We start from the raw sequence: 20,508 nt of genomic DNA, 5'->3' as shown, positions 1-20,508 counted from the left end.
TGGTCTTATTTAAAAAAATCTGTCTCTTGTATTTCTCATTTTAAAATATTTTATTGTAGTTTAGTTCTCACTGATAAATATAATTTTGTAGGTTTGTAGGTTCAATATTTAAATGTTTTTTTATATATGCATTCACACACACATCTTGCCTACATTGCAAATTTTCTCTGCTTATATGACACAGTTAGAAAAGAATTTTGCATACAATAATATTTTATAAAGCCTTTCTGCTCCAATAGTTAGTTTGTAAAAACTTTGCTGACGTTATCAATTATTTAACCTCCATAATTATCCAGAGTGGTAGTTATCATTATCACTAGTTGGGGTATGAGAAAACCAGTGACCTAATTAAAACTCCCCAGGTTTTTCAGCTATTCTCTTGGTAGCATTGAGAGAGGATCCAAGAGTGGAGAGACTATTTGGGACAGGGATTTTTGTGGTATTTTGATTATTATGAACATTTATCAGTTGATGAGTTCTTATATTAGCATTATGGCTAATTTACTGTACTATGGTTTTATAAAACATTCAAAAATGATAGGAACAGTTCTTTTATTTGTCCTCCATAGACCCAGAGTGCATATTATTAAAGAGCAATCCTTAAAGCTTTATGGTAGGGACTGGGGAGGACTGGTCCAATGATGTCACTCTTTGATGGTCTAAGTTACTGAACTCAATCATAAAGTATAGATATGAATGGAAAGCACGTTTCTATTCTTTTGAACTTTAAGTTGGTTTTAAAAAATGCTGAGTTTCTAGGTCTGATTGAATATGCAAACAGATACTATAGAACATACCTGGCAGATATCTAAATTGTTCTTATTCTGTGTTATTGGTTAAGATCCAATAGATCTTTTAAAAATGGTTTTGAAGTAATGGAAAATCTCCACTAGCCACTTTTGATAAAACTTTCATTTTTTTCCCCCTACATAAGTCTGCCTTGAAGCCAATAAGGAGAATTAATCTTCCATGCAGGAAGTTGCTTTAGGTCTTCCCCTTCATGCCTAATCTTCCTATTTTTCTATCTAAAGCAAAAAAAAAAGACACAGTTTCCCCTAGAAAGAGTTTGAATTTACAGATCTTTCAGGCAAGAATTAGAATTTAGGGAACATATGTTCTAGTTGCTGCTTCTCCTTTTGGTAGTCTGGGCTTTGTAAGTTTCTGGCTTATTGTTTGTGAGCGATCAGTAGAAGAGAGAGGGAGTTGTTTCCTGGGTTGCAGGTAGCAGGGACAGCATCAGGCCCAAGTCCTAGCACAGTGTGTTCCCCAAACATACTTACTCATGATGCCCACTACTCAGTCAAAATACTTTCCCTCCACCTTTGGCCTGCCAACCATGGTACTTTTCACTTCGATCCTCGATACCTAAACACCATTTCTTCCCCTTCCCAACCTGTTGACATTTACTTTTATATAGATTTGAACCGGCATGACTTCAGGGCATGTTTCCTGACTAGGTCACATCCCTTGTTACATAATTATTTTTTTTGGACATGATTTACTCATAGTTGCTTTTGTTATTAATTCTGTTATCGGGCAGAGTTATTTTTATTGGCATATAAGTGAAATAATGTTATCGACAACAAATGGGTAGTGATAGTTGGGTGCTGCTGAGCTGGACCCTGCTTTTCCATTGCAGAGCTATTAAGAGTGGTATGTTGGGGAAGAAAGGGTAGGATTTTAATTGTAGAGTTGACTAGTAACAATTAGAGCTCCTTATTTAAACCTAGCACTTGTCTTTAAAAACAAGTTTGTTTATGAGAGAGGGAGGCCTGCAAAGCTTTGGAGGTTTGCTTCAGACATGTTTTTAAAACCATGAGATGCAACCCTTCATTGAGGTGTGAAATTGATGTAATGGGTTTTGACTTACACATCTCAAACTGAAACAGAACAGAAAATGGTAGAGTACATGTAATGCAGTAAGTGTTGTCGTCAGAAATTTTTCAGTTGTATGTTCATGTGTGTTCATGCCTGTACACATTTTGTATATGTCTATACCTTATTATTTATTTCTTACAATTGAGCTTCAGTTAAAAAAAATGTCTGAAAAATACTGGGTTGCTAAAGAGTATCAGAAGAGGTAAATCATGTCCAAAAAAATATTATGTAACAATAGATGTGACCTAGTCAGGAAAGATGCCCTGAAGACATGCCAGTTCATATCTGAATAAAAGTAGATGTTTAGGGGAAGAAATGGTGTGTAAGTATGGAGGATCGCAAGTGAAAAGTACCATGTTTGGTAGACTAAAGGTGGAGGGAAAGTGTTTTGACTGAGTAGTGAGCATCATGAGTGAGCATGTTTTGGGAACACAGTGAAGAAACGGACATAACTGCAGTGACACATGGACTTTAATTAATGAGACATATGTTTGCATTAGTAGAAAGATGAGGCTACATTTCAGAGGGCTCTGTAAGTCTGGAAGGGGATTGGAGATTTGATGATGTAAGTTGTTTGGATTCTTGAGGAGGCTAGGATGGAGGAGGCTTCCAAGGGGTCAATTTGAGCACGAGAGTGAAAATCAGAAGGAGTTAAAGCAGGGAGACTGGGTGGCTGTGTGCTGGGCCATTATGGATTAGAGAGGATAAACTGGCCTGGGATAAGAGGGGAAAGGACATTTTTGATGATCATATTTATAATTGATACTACATATAAAGGAAAATATGATATATTTATAGAGGAGTCTATGCTTTCTGAAGGATTTTTGCAGCAATTGCCTCATTTTGATCTTCACTGTAACTGCTGTAGGTTCCATGGAGAGATAATATTACCATTCTCATAGCTAAGCCTCAGCTCAGATATCACTGTTTTCCTGAAACTCCTGATTCTCTGGTCAAAAGGGATTATCCACTCTCCTCCTTGGGTTTTCTTTTAAATTTATATGCAGTAAAATGCACAGATTACAAGTATACAGTTCAATGACAAATACGTTAACCTGTGCAAGTTATGCCATCATAGAGAACAATGAAATCTCCCAGAATGTTCTTTTTTTGCCTTTTTCCTATGAGTCCCCTGTTTATTTCCTTCAGAAATTGTTGTTCTGGGTAATTAGCATATCCATTACCTTAAGCATTTATCATAAACAAAGAAAGAAATCCTTGTTCTGATCCCTTTTATTATATTAGCTTTCTCTGTATTCAAGTTTTATATGGATGAAATGATACAGTATACCTACTTAAGTATTTGGCTTCTTTTGGTGATCATAATGTGTTTGAGATTCCTGCATGTTGTTAACTGTATCAGAAGTTTGTTCCACTTTAGAGCTAAGTGTTATTTCTTGTATGAATATGGCACAATTTGGAATCTGTTCTCTTGTTGATGAACATTTGCATTGTTTCCAATGTGTTGGCTCCTATGAATGAATCTGATGTGAACATTTTTCTGCAAGTCTTTTTGTTAACATATGCTTTTATTTCACTTGAATAAATATCTAGGGGTGAAGTTTCTGGGTCATAGATGAATATTTAACTGTACAAGAGACTGTTTTCCAAAGCAATCATACTATTGTAGATTTTCATGAGCATTTTATAAAGTCATCCAATTGCTTCAGATTCTCATGCTCGTTTTGTGGTGTTAGCCTTTGTAAGTACTCTGGTGGTTGAGCAGTGGTATAGCACAGTGATTTTAGTTGTCACCCCCCTCATGCCTGATGATTGTGAAGTCATATTTTGTGCTTACTACTCCTGCATATCTTATTTAGTGAAATATCTGTTCAAGTCATTTGTTTATTTTGTCGATTAGGTTGTTTGATCTTTGGTAGGAATTTTTAAAAATATATTCTGGAGTTCTTATTGGATGTGTATATTGTGAATATTTTCTCCTAGGCTGTAGTTTTCTATTTTATTTTCTGTACAGTATCCTTGAATGCTTAGTTGATTTTAATTTTATTGAAGCCTAATTTGGCATCTTTTTTTATGGTGATTGCTAAATGAATCTTATATAAGAAATTTTTGTCTCCCTCCATATTGCAAGATTTTCTCCTATGTTTTCTTCTAGAAGTTTCCTAGTTTGTACTTTTGTAGTTAGGACTATGGCCTTTGACTCCTTCACCTTAAAAGACATTTTTGCTGGGGATGTATCATTCAATAAACTGTCCAAACTGGGAAGTCCTCTTGGGATGGACAAAGTTAAATGAGTGTCTCACCTGATATATATCTATTTTTTCAGTGTTTAATTTTTTTTACCAGTTTCTGCCCACTTTTGTTTTTTTTCCTAGTGTTCTCAAAAGGTTTTTTCTCATATGTTTTCTGTGCTTCTTGAATTAGTATCTATTCTCCTAAGTTGGATTTGGTTGTTATACACTTATTTTTCTTAACATGTAAATTTGTTGAGAGCCAAGGGTATATTAATCTTTATTCTATTCCATTGTCTAATCAAGAGCAATCAATTTTAAGTAGTAACTACTACTTAGCAAATGTTGAATTGCATTATTATTTTTATAAAGACTAACTTTGAGACAGGACTTCAAGTCTGCTACTCATAAGCCCATTTTTATTTTGAGTATACTACCCTGAATATGAGCCCAAGGGAGATTTTTTTTTGAGATAAGTTTGGAGTACTGTATTCATTTTAGAATTTTTACTCTTTAAAGATTTTTATTTTAAAATATTTTTCATTTTTATGTTAATATTTTAATATTAATTTTAATTTATTGTCATGTTATCTATAAGACTGCTTAAAGTTGCTGCCTGAAATGATTGGATTTTTAATCAAGGTTGATACACAAAGATATTTGTTTTTTGTGTTAATTTTATACCTGAAGCAAACCTACTTTTCTATATTAATAAAGCAGAGATATTTCTTATATGTAATACTGGCAGTTTCTAAATTCTGTGTAATATGTGGTAGACAGTAGTATCTTTGAATAATTTTATTTTAAAAGAAGACCCTTTATTTTTTAATTTTTAAAATTTGTTCTTTTTAGCTATCCATGACAATAGAATGTACTTTGACATATTATACATCCATGGAGTATAACTTTCCATTCTTGTGGTTGTATGAGATATGAAATTACACTGGTTGTGTATTCATATATGATTACAGAAAAGTAATGTCTGATTCATTCTACTGAAAAGAATACCCCTTTTAGCTATTTAAAATTATACTTCTCAAGATCAATCTAATATATAAAGAATTTGCCCCATAATTTCAAAATTGTATTAAAAGAATTTTTGGAGAGGGGTCACACAATTTGCCTCTGTTGTCAAGTATTTTTGGAAAAGTGCCCATAGGGTCTTAATAAATTAACCCATTTTAAGTGTAATTATTATAGTCAATAATATTATAGTAGTAATCACACATTGTTTTCATAACATAGGGTGTACTTGAATGCAAAGAGTTATTATAGTTTCTTTAAATGGCATTTTTAGTTTGTGTATAAATCTTGTATGTATTGCAGATCTCATTGATCATCATGCTATATTGATTTCATAGGTTAGATTACTTGTACCATAATCAGCCTTCTTTTTGAATTTGCCTCTTTGATTACTTGAAAGAAGTAAATTGTTAAATAAGGCTAAGTAACTTCCTTTGTTTCTTTCTTCCTTAGAATCAAGTTTCTTACTGGGAAATGCCCAGATTGTGGATTGGCCTGTAGTTTACAGTAATGACGGTTTTTGTAAACTCTCTGGGTATCATCGAGCTGACGTCATGCAGAAAAGCAGCACTTGCAGGTATGTCATGGAAAAAGTTAGGAATCTTTTCTAAAATTGAACACTCTTCTGAAAGTAACTGAAAGCTTTCTCCTTATTTGGACTCACATATACAATCTATAGGGTAAAACTTATATTAGTAAACTAAGAAGACTGGATTGTCAATGGAAATATGTAGTTTAAAGAGTCATTGTTAACTTTTGCGAAGAGAGAGATTTTTGCATATCTGTGAATTCATTCATTCATTCAACAAATACTTTTTGATCAGTTTCAATGAGCCGGGAGCTGGTAAAGATGCTGAGGGTTCAGAGGAGCATCCCATGTCAGAGAACCACTGAAGGATTCAGCACCTGTGGAGGGACTAACAGTGTTTTAAAGAAAATCAAGATCAGCGGAGTTGAGGGAAAGGAAGAGGGAAGGGACAAGGGCAGGGAAAGGGGAAGTGCTGGGGACTGAATTAGAGCAAATGACATTCCTTGCTTTTATAATTATGTAATAATGAATCCTTATGTTATATGTAACTAAAAACAACCAATAAAGTAAAAAGAAAAAAAAATAAACAAGCCCCATTCAAGGAGAACACCACGGTCCATGAGTGTTTAAAGGGCATGAAAATGAAGTGCTTATATCCTGTGTCAATCACATGTGCTTTGTAATGTTGCATGTTTTACTGTTGCTATTTTTGTCTTATGTAAAACAGAATTCTGACATTTATATTACTTCTGGCAATTTAAAAAATATACATACGCCATTTCTGTAAGTTTAAAGAGAGTATTATGATAAAAGGAGACCAGGAAAAAGAAAACTGTATATAAAAAGCAATTTAGAATCTAAAACTTTTTCACAACAATTCAGTAAGGCCAGATGGGGTGTTTTATTCCCCCTTGATTTAATTTTTCTTTTAAGCTCTCAATTAAGCTCTGAAATCAAACTATTTTAGAACTGTGAAGGATCTAAAAAAATTTTTTTTAGTTTGATCCTGTTTTTCAGATGGGAAAACTGAGGTTGATCTATGTTAAGCAAAACAGTGATTTATCTTCACATTTATACTGAGAAACTATATACATATATCTACATTTACATCTATATGTTCATTCTGAATCTAAAATGAAGCCAGGGATTTCATATTATACTGGTGAATCTAAGCCTGACTAAACTTTAAAGAGCTTTTGCAAAACATAGATTCCCCTACCTCTTAAATCTATTGAATAAGACCCACCAAAAGCAGGTGGATAGGGTCAGTAGTTAGTTTATCTTGATGTTTATCCAGGTTTGAGAAGTAGTCTGATCAAGCCTCCTCTTCCTTCCTGTATCTTCCCCTAGCTGTCCTCCCTACTGTAGTCATTCCTACATGCAATCTTTACTTGCAGGTATGCAGTTGGTAAACAGGAGTGATGAAAAGTGTGGCCTTTGGTGGAGAAACTCCTTTGGTGGCACTGATGTCTTTGTGACTTTTTATCCATAGGGCAGGCATTGCCTTTTGTCATTAGGGGTGTGTCGGATGTTCTGGGAGATTGCAGGTCTACGTCATGCATCACCCTTTCCTGTATCCCCTGCAGTTTTTAAATTAGGGAAAGGTTAAATTTTGTGGTTGACCTTACCCTGTGCAATAGGCATGATAGAGAGTCCCAGGGAACATTGATGTTCCCACAACTGCTGACATCTCATTTTCATACCAAGTCTGTCTCAGATGCCATCTTGTACCTGAAGGTATTTATGATTTCCCCCCAACAATAGGTGTCTCTCTTTTCTTTGATTCCTCCTAGTTCTTTGTGTGTATTTCTGTTGACATCATTCTTTAGTCCTTAACTTATCCCTTGGGTTTGAATTTTTATTGGTTTTGTTGTAATTTTGGGGCAAGGATTGCTGTTCATTTCTGGACATACCATGAAATCCTGCTCCCATTCCTTCTGTATCCCATGTATTTGCCCAATTCCCAAAGGGGTTCACTTTTGTAAGTGTAATTTTTCCTACAAAAGGATTCCTTAAAAAAGCTGGCATGTTATATTAACATATTTTTACCTCTAAAAGAGCTATTTAACCCTTCCTTTTGCCACTACCAGATTAAGTGCCTTGAAATCAGGAACTGGTCTTATTCACTTTTGTATGTACTATAGAACACAGGGCAGTGTATTGTGTCATTTTTGTTGAATTAGATTGTCTTGTTTTGCAATAAACCCCAGTTCAGCTCTTCCATGCTTCTGTAAAGCATGCTTCCATTATCCTGCATTTCATCCAGGACATCTGAACTGAGTGAGGGAGAGTGTTGGACTATGCTGGATTTTTTTCACTGTGAAAAAGAGTGTGCAAGCCTTCCCCTAAGTCTTCACCTATCAGAGTTGTATTTTCAAAATGGTCATATTCCGAACATGAACTGTTTTTACTTGCTTGCACAAAATGCCAAGTGTGTTTTGCTAATCTGAAAATTGCAGCCAGTTTAAGGTCCACACAGAGCGATGAAGTCTAGCATCTGACAAATGAGCAAATGATATCTGAGCCCTGGCAGGTTTTCTTGGAAGCATGATTTATTTTAATGCGCTCCCATTTTAAACTTCCTCATCCCCCTTTTAAAATTAAACTACACCCATTTTATGTTTACTGCAGCATTATTTAGAAGAGTGAAGACCTAGAAATAATCAAAATGTCTAGTTGTGGGAGATTTGTTAAAACACATTATGGCAAAGTCCTACTTTCTAAACCATGTGTTGGAAGGATAATAATGCTAGAAAAAGCTAAAAACATATTATAAAAAAAAAGAGAGAGAGAAACTTCAAAACCAAAAAAACCCAGAAAACCACCTCCAAAATGTTTATAAAACTGTGTCTGCGTCACAGTTCTGAGGTTTTGTTTAACATACAGCTTTTCCCCCCTTAAATGAATCTATAAAGCCCTTGAACATGAGACTTAAAAAAACAGAAAGGAAAGAAGAAAATTATATCCATATTTAGAGACACAGGGTTAATAATGACAAATTATAGTCTTTTGGAATCACTGAATTTCTACTGAATATGGAGATAAATCATTTGACAGAGAAAATAGCCTTGTGAATAATTTAGAGACCTTCACTGATTTTAATAATGACAAATTTTAGATGAACTCAAGATTATAAGAAGCTACCAATCAGGAAAACTTGGAATGGAACCACCATTTGACCCAGCTATCCCTCTCCTCGGTCTATACCCAAAGGACTTAAAAACAGCATACTACAGGGACACAGCCACATCAGTATTTATAGCAGCACAATTCACAATAGCCAAACAGTGGAACCAACATAGATGCCCTTCAATAGATGAATGGATAAAAAAATGTGACATATATACACAATGGAATATTACTCAGGAATAAAAGAGAATAAAATCATGGCATATGCAGGTAAATGGATGGATTTGGAGAAGATAATGCTAAGTGAAGTTAGCCAATCCCTAAAAAACAAATACTGAAGGTTTTCTCTGATATAAGGAGGCTGATTCACAGTGGGGTAGGGAGGCGGGAGCATGAGAGGAATAGAGGAACTCTAGATAGGACAGAGAGGTAGGAGGGGGCATGGGGTTAGCAATGATGGTGGAATGTGATGGACATCATTATCCAAAGTACATGTATGAAGACATGAATTGGTGTGAATATACTTTATATACAAACAGAGATATGAAAAATTGTGTTAAAAATCTCAAACCTGTAAGATTATCAAGCTTTTGTCTAAACAGAATTTATTATAGAGATGACTGAAATGATTAAAAAAAAAAAAGAAGAAGTACCTACTAATCAGTGAGCTCCAGTTCATGTGGAAAAATGTGGCTGGTGACACTGTATATCTGAAAAAAAAATTAAAAAAGAATCATTTTTTAAAAATATTCAAATGTGAATTGTTTTATGGGGAAAGTTTTTAAAAATACCAATTTGTGTTTTTACAATGTCAAGAGGCTAAGATTTATTTCTTTTGTTTTCTTATCTTTTTCTTCTTTGTTTTTTCCAATTTCTCCTCTATCAGACAGAATCAAATTGAACATACTTCTCAATTTGTTAGAATATTATCAATATGCTGTCTTCATTTCTTTTTCAAAAATTCCCTTTCCATAGCTGCTCATTTTAGTGTGTTTACTGGATGTCTTCCTAGTGCATCTTCCATTTACTTATTAAATATGTGTGTTCTTGAAATGCTGCTGTTTTCCACGTGCTCATCTACATGACCCCCATTATCTCTGCTATGCAGAAATATTTATGTTTTTTTTCCATTTAACGTTATGTTTTTTGAGATTTCTTTATGTTCCTGTATCACAACCTGTTTTATTATATATGAGTGTTGCCTGAAGCTCCGGTATCTTTATGGCCTTTCTTTGATTTATCCATCCTACTGCTCATGCGATCCAACTTCTGACTCTTTGCTACCCATGACAACATGGAGATAAACATCCTATATACATCTTTTTGTGGCTTATGAGAGAATTTTTTTTCTTTTGTCTGCATGCCCAGAAATGGGATTGATGGATAGTAGACCAGAGGCAGAATTTTAGTCAGGTGCTGGGCTATTGCTCTCACCAGGATGAGTGAGCATTCTGATTTTCCCACATCTTCACTATGCTATTATAGTATCTAAGTTTCAATAAAAAAATCTGATGTATGCTAGCTACTGTCTCATTTTTGTTTTAGTTAAAATTAAAAAAAAAAATTCTATGACTCATTGAATGCCTAGGATTTTCAGATCTATTCCATTTTGTCATCTAAGAATCGCATTTCCGAGCCTTGAACTGTTTTGCTGTTTATTGGAGAACACAAGAAGTATTGCAAGTTTAAAGAAGAGTCTAGGTTTTGAGGGAATGCATTTCAAAGTATATGATCCTATCTGATGATCCTTAAGAAACTCTGACATGCAAGAAATATTGTGATAGGTTTGGTTAGGTAAGATCCACGTTAGCCTTTAACCTGTCAGTAACTTGACACTTAAGAAACCCTTGCTGCCTTGTTTTTCTGTTTTTGGATAGAAGGGTGAGGAGACCAATCTTGTCTGTAGGAAGGGAGGATTAAAGAATAGTTAGATGCTTTTAAATATAATTACTTTTTTCTGGAATGCTATTAATAATCTCTTACTTAAGCTATCAAATTAGACAACCAAACAGAGATACTGAGGTACACTTTCTGGGATGGATTTCACAAGCAGTTTTATTAATGCAGGATTAACTCAGCAGCCAACAGGAGCACATTATGCATGATGGATGAAAGTCAGTATGCTTCCCTTTGGCTGAGGGCTCTGCTCCTCATGGGGGTACTGAGGACAAGTGCAGGGGGCGGAGGTGCCTCAGTGATGTCAGACTCCTAAGGCTAGAGGCAACCAGTCCTACCCATGGCTTTCCTTAAGTACATGTTATTGATCTACCATTTATAATTCTATCTAAATCCTTTTAAAACCATATGAATCAATGGGTTGTGAAGCCTTTTGGTAAAGCCTTTGAATTATTCTAAAATTATAGTTTTGAGATTTTAAAGGCTGTGTTCTTATTTGTTTTTTAATTCTTTTTCCTTAACTCCTTTTTCTCAGGCTTCCTGATTTTTATTTTATTTGTTTATTTTTATGTGGTGCTAAGGATCAAACCCAGTGCCTCACACATACTAGGCAAGTACTCTTCCACCGAGCTACAGCGCCAGCCCCCTTCCTGATTTCTGATCTTTGACCTGAGGTCTCAGTCCACTTCCCTTTAGCCTTTGTAATGATCCTACTGTTAAAGCCTGTTCTGAGCCACAGACCACATTTCCCAAGTGCATTAAATGGACTGTGTTGGTTCTTGGAGGAAACTTTTGGTTGTTTTTGAATTACAGCTGGCATATAATAGCACCTTTAAGAGTGGTGACTGAATATTTGTGATGTTTTGGTCTCGGAACATTATCACTCAATAACAAAGGAAGATAGTTTGGTAGAGCTCATGATTAGGTTGTATTTCGTTTGAGTTGTAAAAGTTCTTTTCTTCCTTGGTGGTCCATCAACCATTATAGACATCCTTCCTGTGAGATATAATGAAGCTTGTTTGTACTCAGTGCTTAAGTTTAGAGCCTTCTTGTCTCTTCTTAAACATACAGTTCTTAACAAAGTTTTTCTACAATACAATAGATGGGAGCAGAAAGAATATTATTCTTTGAAAAAAAAATCCTGTTTTAAGTCAAAGCTACCTATTCCCCAATTTTTTGGGACACAAACCAAACATTGCCACTAGTCAGTGATATGGCATGATTATAAAGCAGTAAGTTGAGGCAGGAGGTCTGCTTGAAAAAAAAAAACCACCTTGTAGGCTCACAAAGGGAGATGCCCAGGATTATGGGCATCTCCCTTTGAGATATAGTGAGTCTGTGAACAAACAGGATCCAATCTGTGTCCCAGAATGGGAGAAAGGAAAGGAATAGTGCTGGGACTAGTGGGGGAGGTCCTTCTAACCCCACTTATAAGACACATTCCAGCAAGGATCCAACCATTGAACACTAACTGCATTGTACTTTGTAACTTCACATGTCATCCTTTTAGTCTTCACCCTTTGATTTGGGTTAACATTATCATCATTTTGCTGATGAGAAGACTGAGGGTCAGAGAGGTTATAGGACTTGTTCATGAATTACAGTTTGTAATTTTCTAAGGGCAAGGGAATTATACCATAGCTACTCCCTATTATAGCAGAGATGGATTACTTCTGTGAAACCAATTTTATTTTCCTTCCAATAAGATAACACTGAAGTTGTAGAAGGCATTTATAATTACTAAAGGGGAACTTGGTATTCAGTGTAAGATAGCAAGTGGAAGTTATATATTTTTATATTCCCAATATATATTCATTGAGTATATTCAATCAGAGGCATGAAACCAATAACATTATTACACATAGGTTTTCAAGTCTGGTGATTACTGGTTTTAAAATTTGGCTCCCTTAAATTCCATTAACCATCCCAAGACTGTGTTGTGCTTGAGTCTGCTGTGCTTTGGGAAATTGTAATCAGACATTCAACATTTACATGTAACAAGGCCAAGCAAATAAACATGTGCCGGGCCTAGAGAATGTGGAGTCATCGACTTTGTACAGTTTGGATAACTTTTGGTGGAAATACTTTCCAGGGTTTGAATTAACCTCTGGAACATTTGCTTTGAGAAGATGGATAGTACATTTCAGACTTTCTTTATAGTCCATTTAAAAATACCTTTTATTCTTGAAGTGTTTCGCCACTTCAAGTATATTCTGTCACTAAAAAGACATAGTATCATAAACTCAGAATGAAAAGTCTGAACGGAACAAGGTAAGAAATATAGAAAGGGCCTTAAAAGAGGTTTTCAGATTTTAAATAATTGGGATTTTTTTTTTCCTTAAGCATTTTTACTTTGCTCTATTACAGGCTATTTTAGTCTCAGAAAGGATGACTAAGGAAGATGAAGTTTTCAGAGTTTACTTGAAAAGTTGCTTGTTCATTTTAATCTTCTCTTCAGATCTTTAACTGCACCTGACCTGTGTTGTATTTCCTATTTTCTTTTTTTGTACCAGGGATTGAACCTAGGGATGCTTAACCAGTGAGCCATATCGCCAGCCCATTTGTAAAATTTTTTAAAATTTTGAGACTGGGTCTCACTAAGTTGTTTAGGGCCTCAGGAAGTTGCTGAGGCTGGCTTTGAACTTGTGATCCTTCTGCTTCAGCCTTCCGAGCTTCTGGAATTAGAAGCATGTGCTACTGCACGCAGAATTATTTCCTCTCATGTGAGTGGGTATCTTTGAAGGCTCTGTGTCTAATTGCATTTCAACATTTTCTAGTCTTTTCTTGAAGAGGGTGCTAAAAATTGCCCAGCTTCCGGCACCACCACACCTGCTTCTGTCTTTGGTCAACATGCAGCTCCTTGAAAAACGGAAGTAAAGCTATAACAAAGATAAACATTGACCCTTCAGAAACTTTGTTATCCAGCAGTGTCACATATTCTTGGTAAAAGAAATGGTCTGGACAGCCATTAGCTATTTTAGAATGATACAACATAGCACTATGTACCCAAAACTAGAAGCACAACTTGATTTTGAAAGCATCAAAAATGGAGTTTTAGAGATGCGAGTCCTTGAGAGAGTTCAGTCTTGTAGATGATCAGATGTTTGTGAGGCCATCTTATAAAAATGGAATGCCAGACATTAGGAAGCTTTTTATACATTTTATTTTTTCTTTTCAATTAACACATAAAAGTTGCACTTATTTCTGGGGTACAGTGAGGTATTTCAGTACATGTATGTGATGTGTACTGATAAGATGAGGGTAATTAGCATTTCTGCCTCCGTATTTCTTTGTTTAGAGCCTTGGAGCTACACTCTTCTAGTTCTTCATAATATATGTAGTAGTTCACTGTGAACTCCAGTCTACCTAGTGCACTGTAGATAGAGTATTAGAACTCATGCTTCTGTTTTGTTACCAATTATCCAACCTCCTTTCCCCCTTTACCTGCTCCTCTTCCCAGTCGCTAGCAATTAGTATTCTACTCTATTCTACTTTGAGTTCAACTTTTTCATTTTCCACATGAGAGAGAATATGTGATATTTTTCTTTTTGTTTCTGACCTATTCATTTAATATAATGTCTTCTGGTTTCATCCATTTTTGCTTTAAATGACAGGATTTTATTTCTTTTTTAATGATTGATTAATATTACTCTCTCTCTCTCTCTCTCGCTCTCTCTCTCTCTCTCTCTCTCTCTCTCTCTCTATATATATATATATATATATATATATATATATATATATTATATTTTTTCTTTACCTATTCATCCACTGGTGGATACCTAGATTGATTCCATTTTCTGACTATGGAGAATAATGCTGCAGTTTACTTGGGAATGCAGTTGTCTCTTTATTATGCTGAATTTATCTCCTTTGGATATATATTCCAATGTGGGATAGCTGGATCATATGTTAGATGCATTTTTAGTTTATTGAGGAGATTCCATAGTGTTAGCCATAATAGCTGTATTAATTTACGTTCCCTCCAGCAGAGTGTAAGAGTTTTCTTCTCCTGCATCTTTGTTAGTATTTGTTATTTTTTGCTTTTCTGATAATAGCCATTCTGATTGGGGAAAGATGGTGTCTCATTGTTATACTTAATATAATATCCTGTGGTTTTGATTTACATTTACCTGATGGCTAATGATGTTGAATGGTTTTTTTAATATAGTTATGGACAATTTGTATTTCTTCTTTTGAGAAATGCTTATTCAGATCATTTGCCCATTTTTAATTGAATAGTTTTTTTTGTTGTAGAGTTTTTGGAGTTCCTTTTATATTATGGATATTAATGTTTTGTCAGATGAATAGTTTGAAAATATTTTCTCCCATTCTGTAGTTTTTCTCTTCATTCTGTTGTTTCCTTTTTTCTGTGTGGAAGCTTCTTAGTTTGATAGAATCACATTGGTCTATTTTAGTTTTTGTTGCCTGTGCTCTTGGGAGTCCAAACCACTCCCAAAATCCCTGCCTGTACCAATGTCTTGAAGTGTTTCGCCAATGTTTTCTTCTAGGAATTTCATAATTTCAGGATTTGTGTATAGATGATGGATATATTATGAGTGGATCTGGGACAATTCATTTTCCTGCATATGGTTATTCAATTTTTCCAGCACCATTTATTGAAGAGGTTTTCCTTTCTTGAGTGTATAATATTTGGCATCTTTGTGTAGAGCCATTTTTGAAGTCGATGGGTAGATTGATTTCTGGGATCTCTATTCTTGGTCTGTGTGTCAGTTTTTAGACCAGTACCACATTGTCTGGGTTACTGTAGCTCTGTGGTATGTCTTGAGATCCAGGACAGCAATGATGGCCCCAGCTTTGTTCTTTTTGCACAAGAACCCTTTTATTATTTGTGTTTTTTTGTGCTTCCACATGAATTTTAGGATTTTTTTTCTATTCTATGAAGAATGATGTTGGTATTTTGATGGGGATTGCATTGAATCTATAAGTCATTCTGAATAATATAGACATTTTTTTTAGAATTTAAAATAATTATCTTGTATTTTTTTCCTTTACTTACAAAGTATAGTGAAATAAATCTTTGTTTAGGTAGATCTGCAATTATAGCCAAATCTGATCTCTAGTTTTTTGTTTATTTTTTAATTAGTTGCTCAAAACATTACAATGATCTTCACCTATCATATTTCATGCATTTGGTTCAAGTGGGTTATGAATTCTTATTTTTCCCACGTGTACAGATTGCAGGATCACATTTGTTATACATCCACGTTTATACATACTGCCATACTAGTGTCTGTTGTATTCTGCAGCTCTTCATATCCCCTTCCTATCCCCCTTCCCTTTCCCTCCCCTCCCATCACCTCTCTCTACCCCATCTACTGTAACACATTTCTCTCTCTCTCTCTTTTTCCCTTCCCCCTCACACCATGTTATATGTAATTTTGTATAACAATGAGGATCTCCTTCCATCTTCCGTGCAATTCCCCTTCTCTCTCCCATTCCCTCCCACCTCTCGTCCCTGTTTAATGGTAATCTTCTTCTCATGCTCTTCCTCTATGCTCTGTTTTGAGTTGCTTCCTGTATATCAAAGAAGATATTCAGCATTTGTGTTTTAGAGATTGGCTACTTCCCTTAGCATAATCTGCTCTAATGCCATCCATTTCCCTGAAAATGCCATGATTTTGTTATTTTTTAGTGCTGAGTAATATTCCATTGTGTATAAGTGCCACATTTTTTTTTTAATCCATTCCTCTATTGAAGGGCATCTAGGTTGGTTCCACAATCTAGCTATTGTGAATTGTGCTGCTATGAACATTGATGACACTGTATCCCTGTAGTATACTCTTTTTAGGTCTTTTGGGAATAGTCCGAGAAGGGGAATAGCTGGGTCAAATGGTGGTTCCATTTCCAAGGAATCTCCATACTGCTTTCCAAATTGGCCGCACCAATTTGCAGTCCCACCAGCAATGTACAGGTGTACCCTTTTCCCCACATTCTCGCCAGCACTTGTTGTTGTTTGACTTCATAATGGCTGCCATTCTTACTGGAGTGAGATGGTATCTTAGAGTGGTTTTAATTTGCATTTCTCTGATTGCTAGAGGTGGTGAGAAATTTTTTCATGTATTTGTTGATTGATTGTATATCCTTCTCTGAGAAGTGTCTGTTCAGATCCTTGGCCCATTTGTTGATTGGGTTATTTGTTTTCTTATTGTTTAATTTTTTGAGTTCTTTGTATACTCTGGATATTAGGGCTCTATCTGAAGTGTGAGGGGTAAAAATTTGTTCCTAGGATGTAGGCTCCCTATTTACCTCTCTTATTGTTTCTCTTGCTGAGAAAAAACTTTTCAGTTTGAGTAAGTCCCATTTGTTGATTCTTGATTTTAACTCTTGTGCTATGGGTGTCCTATTAAGGAATTTGGAGCCTGACCCCACGAGATGGAGATTAGAGCCAACTTTTTCTTCTATTAGACACAGAGTTTCTGGTTTGATTCCTAGCTCCTTGATCCATTTTGAGTTAACTTTTGTGCATGGTGAGAGAAAGGGATTCAATTTCATCTTGTTGCATATGGATTTCCAGTTCTCCCAGCACCATTTGTTGAAGATGGTATCCTTTCTCCATTGTATGCTTTTAGCACCTTTGTCTAATATAAGGTAGTTGTAATTTTGTGGATTGGTCTCTGTGTCCTCTATTCTGTACCATTGGTCTACCTGCCTGTTTTGGTACCAGTACCATGCTGTTTTTGTTACTGTTGCTCTGTAGTACAGTTTAAAGTCTGATATCACTATACCATGTTTCACTCTTCCTGCTTAGAATTGCTTTTGCTATTCTGTGTCTTTTATTTTTCCAGATGAATTTCATGATTGCTTTTTCTATTTCTTCGAGGAATGCCATTGGGATTTTGATTGGCATTGCGTTAAACCTACAGAGTACTTTTGGTAATATCGCCATTTTAATGGTATAATATGGACATTTTAACAGTACAAATTTTTCCAATCCACGGACATGAGGTCTTTCTATTATTTTGTGTCTTCTTCAGTTTCTTCCATTAGTATTTTGTAATTTTCATTGTAGAGGCCATTTACTCCGTGAGTTAAACTTGCTTTCAGGTATTTTATTTTATTTTATTTTTTACAGCTATTATGAGTAAGATTACTTTTGTGATTTTCATTCTTAACAAGTTTGTGATTGCTGTATAAAAGTGAAACTGATTTTGGTATGTTAATTTTTGTATCCTGGAACTTTACCAGATTTGTTTATCAGTTCTAATAGACTTTTGGTGGGATCTTTAGGTTTGTCTATATATGTGGAAATAGAGATATTTGACTTCCTCCTTTTCCATTTGTGTTCCTTTTTTTTTTTTCTTTTTCTGGCTTAATTGCTCTGGCTGACTTCCATTCTGTGTTCATTAAGAGTGGTAAAAGTTTGTCTTATTCCATATCTTAGAGGAAACACTTTCAGCTCTTCTGTGTTCACTATGATGTTGCTCTGGGTTTGTCATATAGAGCTTTTGTTATGTCAAGGTATGTTCCTTCTACAACCGATTTGTTCAGATGTTTTATTTTATTTATTTTTTTTAAATCATGAAAGGATGTTGAATTTTATTGAATGCTTCTACTGCATATCTTGCAATGATCATAAGGTTTTTGTTCTTTATTCTGTGGATGTGATGTATTACATTTATTGTTTTGCTAATGTTGAACAATCTTTGCATCCTTAAGATAAATCCCATTTGATTGTGATGGATAATCTTTTTCTGTGCTGTTGGATTCAGTCTGAGTAGTATTTTGTTGATAATTTTTACATCTGTGTTCGTAAGAGATATTGATCTCTATTTTTCTTTTATTATTGTCCTTGTCTGATTTTGGTATCAGGGTAATGCTGACTTCATAGAATAAGTTTGGAAAAGTTCCCTTCCCTTTTAGTGTTACTTTTGCTATATCTCGTAAGTTTTGGTATATTGTGTTTCCAGTTTTTTGAAATAGTTTCTTCTAAGGTTTCTAATTTGTCATGTATAATTGTTTGTATTAGCCTCTAATGATAATTTGTATTTCTGTGGTCTCAGTTCTATTATCTCCTCAATCATCTCTGATTTTATTTATTTGGGTCTTCTCCCTTTTTTTTTCATTTGTCAGTGTACCTGAAGATTTGTTAATTTTGTTTATCTTTCCAAAAACCAACTGTCCATTTTATCATTCTTTTGTGTGATTGTTTTAGTCTCTGTTTTGTTTATTTCAGCTCTGATCTTTGGTATTTCTCTTTATCTACTAATTTGGGGCTTGGCTTGTTCCTTTCAAATTCTTTGAGACAGATTTTTTTAGGTTGTTTAAATGAATCTTTCTTTTTTTTTAATGCTATCACTTATGGCTAAAACTTCCCTTTTAGTGTTACTTTTGCTATATCTTGTAAGTTTTGGTATATTGTGTTTCCATTTTTATTTGTTTCAAGAAATTTTGCAGTGTCCCTTTTGATTTCTTCAATGACTCACTGTTTGTGCCAAAGCATATTATTTAGTTTTCATATATTTGTACAATTTCTAAAATTCTTTTTGTTGTTGATTTTAGTTTTTACTCCATTGTTGTCAGACAAGATACAGGAAATTATTTAATTTTTTTTGAATTTGTTGAGACTTGTTTTGCACTCTAAAATCTGTCCTATCCCAAAGCATGTCCATGTGCTGAAGTGAAGAATGTGTATTCTGCAGCTTTTGGAAATGTTCTATAATGTCGGTCATTTCCATTTGTTCCATCTCTGATCTTTGTTGATTGTTTGAATGATCTGTCCTTTGATGAAAGTGAGGTATTGAAGTCCCCAACTATTATAGTGTTATCATAGCCTCTCTCTTTGAATCTAATAATGTTTGGTTTACAAAATTAGGTACTCTGGTATTAGGTGCATATACATTGACAATTTATACCTCTTGTTGAGTTGATCCCTTAATCATAATGTAGTGATTCTTTTTGTCACTATGACAATTTTTTTTTCTTTTTATTTAGAATCTGTTCTAGCTAATATAAGTATAGCTACTTATGCTTGCTTTTATTTTCTGTTTGTGTGGAAACTCTTTTTCCATTTCTTCATTTTCAGTCACTGTGTCCTTACTGGTGAAATAAGTTTCTTGTAGCAGCATATTGTTGGTTTATTCTTTTTAATACATTCATCCAATCTATGTCCTTTAATTAGGGAATATAATTCTTACATTCAAGGTTGTTATTGGTATGTAAAGTTTAGTGGTTTTCTGTATTGATAAGATTCGCTCCGTTTCTCTTTCTTTTTTTTTAATGTAATTTTTTAATTTATATGTGAAAGCAGAATGCATTACAATTCTTATTACACATATAGAGCACAAATTTTTCATATCTCTGGTTGTACATAAAGTATATTCATAATGATTTGTGTCTTCATACATGTACTTTGGATAATGATGTCCATCACATTCCACCATCACTGCTAACCCCATGCCCCCTCTCTTCTCCTCCCACCTCTCTGCCCTATCTAGAGTCCATCTATTCCTCCCAGGCTCCCCACCCACCTCACTATGAATCAGCCTGCTTATATCAGAAAAAAACATTCGGCATTTGTTTTTTTGGGGATTGATTAACTTCACTTAGCATTATCTTCTCTAACTCCATTCATTTACCTGCAAATGTCATAATTTTATTCTCTTTTATTGCTGAGTAATATTCCATTGTGTATATATGCCACATTTTTTTCTATCCATTCATCTACTGAAGGGCATCTAGGTTGGTTCCACAGTTTAGCTATTGTGAATTGTGCTGCTATAAATATTGATGTGGCTATTTGCCTGTAGTATGCTGTTTTTTTAAGTCCTTTGGGTATAGACTGAGGAGATGGACAGCTGGGTCAAATGATGGTTCCATTCTCAGTTTTCCAAGAAATCTCCA

At 34.7% G+C, this 20,508-nt stretch overlaps 1 protein-coding gene across 1 annotated transcript in view; it reads left to right on the top strand.

Annotated features, from left to right (window-relative positions):
- Positions 1 to 20,508, top strand: part of Kcnh5 (potassium voltage-gated channel subfamily H member 5) — a 293,603-nt gene that overhangs the window by 21,269 nt on the left and 251,826 nt on the right. The window contains exon 2 of the mRNA XM_078050022.1: positions 5,547 to 5,670. Coding sequence (XP_077906148.1) covers positions 5,547 to 5,670 — 124 coding nt within the window. The remainder of the gene's footprint in view (positions 1 to 5,546; positions 5,671 to 20,508) is intronic.

Source organism: Ictidomys tridecemlineatus, chromosome 5, assembly GCF_052094955.1.
Source record: "Ictidomys tridecemlineatus isolate mIctTri1 chromosome 5, mIctTri1.hap1, whole genome shotgun sequence".
Taxonomy (NCBI): Eukaryota; Metazoa; Chordata; class Mammalia; order Rodentia; family Sciuridae; genus Ictidomys; species Ictidomys tridecemlineatus.
This window is presented reverse-complemented; position numbering and strand designations above follow the sequence as displayed.